Here is a 3,192-nt window from a genome sequence, read left to right on the forward strand (position 1 = left end):
GAGGCGCGGAAGAGGAAACGGGGTAACGACCTGCGCCTCCGCCGTTTGCAGAGAGCGGGGCTCCTGGCGTGGTTAAGCCAGGCCGGAACAGGCACCTGAACACGTGCACTCTGCATCGTGGCTGAACGTACATTATGATTAGCCCTGGGAATCTATCGTCTTTATTCATTCACGTTTGCGCACGTTGTTGAACGTGGGAGAGCTGGAGTATTAGTAAAGTGTGTGCTAGCCTGTTTGCCCCTAAATAAATCCTAAAATATATATACTTTAAGGTACACAGTTGTGATGTTATACAGCATTACTAGAATTTTAGTCATCAGTAAAAAATGAATGTTTTGAAGTGGGAATACAGTGTTTTAATGTTTAATGCAGTTCCTTTTTTGCTTTCTAGTGTCTAAGCCAGGCCAGCCTGAAGATGCTGGCAGGCAGCTCAAAAAAAGGAGAAAGAAACCTAGAAAACAAGCTGAGAAGACAAATGGTCCTCCAGTTAAACAGRTGGTATCCAATAACAGTAAACTTGCTCCAGTGCAGAAAGCAGCCCCCCAGTCCAGCACGTCATCTCCAGAAAGTGTTAAACAGAGCAAAAATGAGAGTTCAGTTACAGGTAAGAATACCAGAGTCTGGTTAAAGTTATCTGAACTGATGTGGCTGCATTTCAGTTGTTTTGTGTGTGTACAGTTTGGAAAGCCTTTGAGAAATCTAGCTGAATTGAAAGTATCTTTGCTTATTCTGTGTTCCCTAAAAACTTACACACATGTGCATTAATTTTGTATGTGACCACTGGGTGGCTCTCTAGAAATACAAACATTTAATCAGTCACAGACTTTTTTTTATATATGGCTAACTTCTGGGAATTATGACATAGTTGCAATCTCCTTCGTCCCATTCGTGCCTTCCGTTATGAATCTCAAACGCCTGATCACAGAGAAGAGGCTGAGTGGAAAAGATGTCTCTGTTTCTACTAGCTGGATATTTGTCTTCAGGCTTATTAGGCAGCCATACAGCATGCCATGTTAGTCTGCGGGCTTGTAGTATTCAATGATGATGTGGATAGAAGGGAAATTCTGAAGAAACCAATAACAGAGAAAGTGTTGGTTTCTTTAGAATTTCCTTTCTTCTATTTACAGCTTTTCAAGAGATCACCTGGTTTGTTCCGTAGCCATCCTGCTGGAATCAGCCAGAAAAATTCCAGTTAGCTGGTGGTGTACTTTAAGTAAACTGCTTTATTTTCTGCCTCTCATTTCCAGATGGCAAAAGTGAACTCAATTCATCTTTTTCTGCAATGAATCTCTTGCGTCAGAGATTACATGAGAAGATTAAAAAAGCTTCTGGTCAGGTGAGAGAATTTTGATAATATATATGTGTAGGGGTCTATGTGAATATATGTATGCAGTGTAGACTCTTGCTGGGTCTCCTGGGAGTATGAGGGATGGGGCAATGATCTTGCTAGGTTGAGGATTTGAGTTCACTGCTATCTCCTGAGGAAGTTCTTACAGGCATTGTTGGGAGTGCTGTGTATATTCCATGGTCCAGGGAAACAAGTGAAACTAGGCAGGGCTTATTTTAGAGGAGAGCATGCCTCTGGTAATTTAAAAGGAAGAGGTGCTACACTGAATCTGAAAGGGGTCATGTGTTTAGCATCTCTAAAAGTTGAACGTGCAACTTCTCATCAAAGATACTGTGCTTCTTGTGACTAATTTGAAATCGAGAGCTTGAGGGCATCCCGCTTCTGCCTGATCTCTTTAAGGCAACTGATTTATGTCATACTTTATTCTTAGGATGATACTAAAGAATTATCCCCTGCTGTCCTGGAGAAGAGGCGTAGAAGGAAGTATGAGAAAGAGAGAAAGAAGCGTCGAAGAAAGGAGATGAAGATGAAGGAGAAAATGGAGAAGAAGGGAACAGAGGAGTTACCTGTAGAGCCACAAAGCGAAAAGGAGGAGAGCACAACTGAGATTGTCTTTAACAGGGTTGAAGTCCATGAAGAGAATGAGCTGAGCAAAATCCAAAAGAAGAAAGAGAAGAGGAAAGGAGTGAAAGGCAATATTACGCCTCTGACAGGCAAAAACTACAAACAGCTGCTGAGCAGGCTGGAGAAGAGGAAGAATAAGCTGGAGGAACTCAAGGATAAAGACCAGAAGAAAGCTCAGGAGCTAGAGAATAAGATGAAATGGACAAATGTACTCTATAAGGCTGAAGGTGTAAAGATTCGTGATGACGAGGAACGTCTGAAAGAAGCTTTGAAGCGCAAGGAGAAGCGTAAGGCGCAGCGCCAGAAGCAGTGGGAGAAGCGGACAGAGAAAGTAGTAGAAAAGATGCAACAGCGGCAGGAAAAGCGTCGCAAGAACATTCAGAAGAAGAAGAAGGACAAGATGGAGCGCAAAAAAAACAAGGCACGGAAGAAAGGCCGCGTTCTGCCAGAAGACTTGAAGAAAGCTGGCTTAAAGTGAGAGGGAGGCAATTAGTACTTGCAGCCCAGAAACTGAAGTCCTGGTTATGGGGCTGCKTGTGGGATTTAGTAATAAGCTTTTACAGAACTGCTCTGGTACATCTGCCTCATACTGTGTATTTCGGCATTACAGCGTAGCCGGGGGGCTGAGGAAGCTGTCTGAGAAACGGGGTGGCCGGCGTGGCTGTCGGTGTGCTTGCYGCTGCCCAATAAAAACCTTCTGTGCGTTCCTGAGGCTCGTTTTCCTATCCTGACAAACCATTTCCTGAGTATCTGTTGTGGTGTTTTATTTCCCYTCGCTAAGGGATAAGTTTTAGTTGCCCCCGATGAAGCGGGGCCGGGTCTTGGGGGCCGAGGCCAGGCCGGGGGTTGCTGCAGGGCTCCCGCGCTGCCATGGCAACAGGCGCCGCCCCCTCCCGCGCTGCCATGGCAACAGGCGCTGCCCCCTCCCGCCCTGCCTTCGCAACAGGCTCCGCCCCTCCCGCGCTGCCATGGCAACAGGCGCCGGCCCTCCCGCGCTGCCATGGCGGCGCGGCCGTTGGGGCGGGCGGCGGGCTGAGGCGAGGGGCGACGCGGGGCCCGATCCGGGGCAGTGCGGAGTTTCTGGGCGCCGGGAGGCCGGCACCCAGCCACCCGCCGCGGCCGCTCTTCCCCCCCCCTGCACTCCAGTTCCGCCAGAAGCAGTTGGTAAATTATCAAACAGGTGTTTTTACCAGATGCAGCACTTTTAGCAGGTGCTGGGA

At 47.4% G+C, this 3,192-nt stretch overlaps 1 protein-coding gene across 1 annotated transcript in view; it reads left to right on the forward strand.

The window, feature by feature from the left end:
* SURF6 (surfeit 6) overlaps positions 1-2,710 on the forward strand; it is a 4,192-nt gene extending 1,482 nt beyond the window's left edge. The window contains exons 2-5 of the mRNA XM_085325234.1: positions 4-22; positions 392-604; positions 1,248-1,336; positions 1,779-2,710. Of these exons, the coding sequence (XP_085181360.1) occupies positions 4-22; positions 392-604; positions 1,248-1,336; positions 1,779-2,450 (993 nt within the window). The 3' untranslated portion in view covers positions 2,451-2,710. The remainder of the gene's footprint in view (positions 1-3; positions 23-391; positions 605-1,247; positions 1,337-1,778) is intronic.
* The last annotated feature ends 482 nt before the right edge of the window (positions 2,711-3,192 follow it).

The sequence above is a fragment of the Rhea americana genome, unplaced genomic scaffold, assembly GCF_003343005.1.
Source record: "Rhea americana isolate MKP2758 unplaced genomic scaffold, rheAme1 scaffold_97, whole genome shotgun sequence".
Taxonomy (NCBI): Eukaryota; Metazoa; Chordata; class Aves; order Rheiformes; family Rheidae; genus Rhea; species Rhea americana.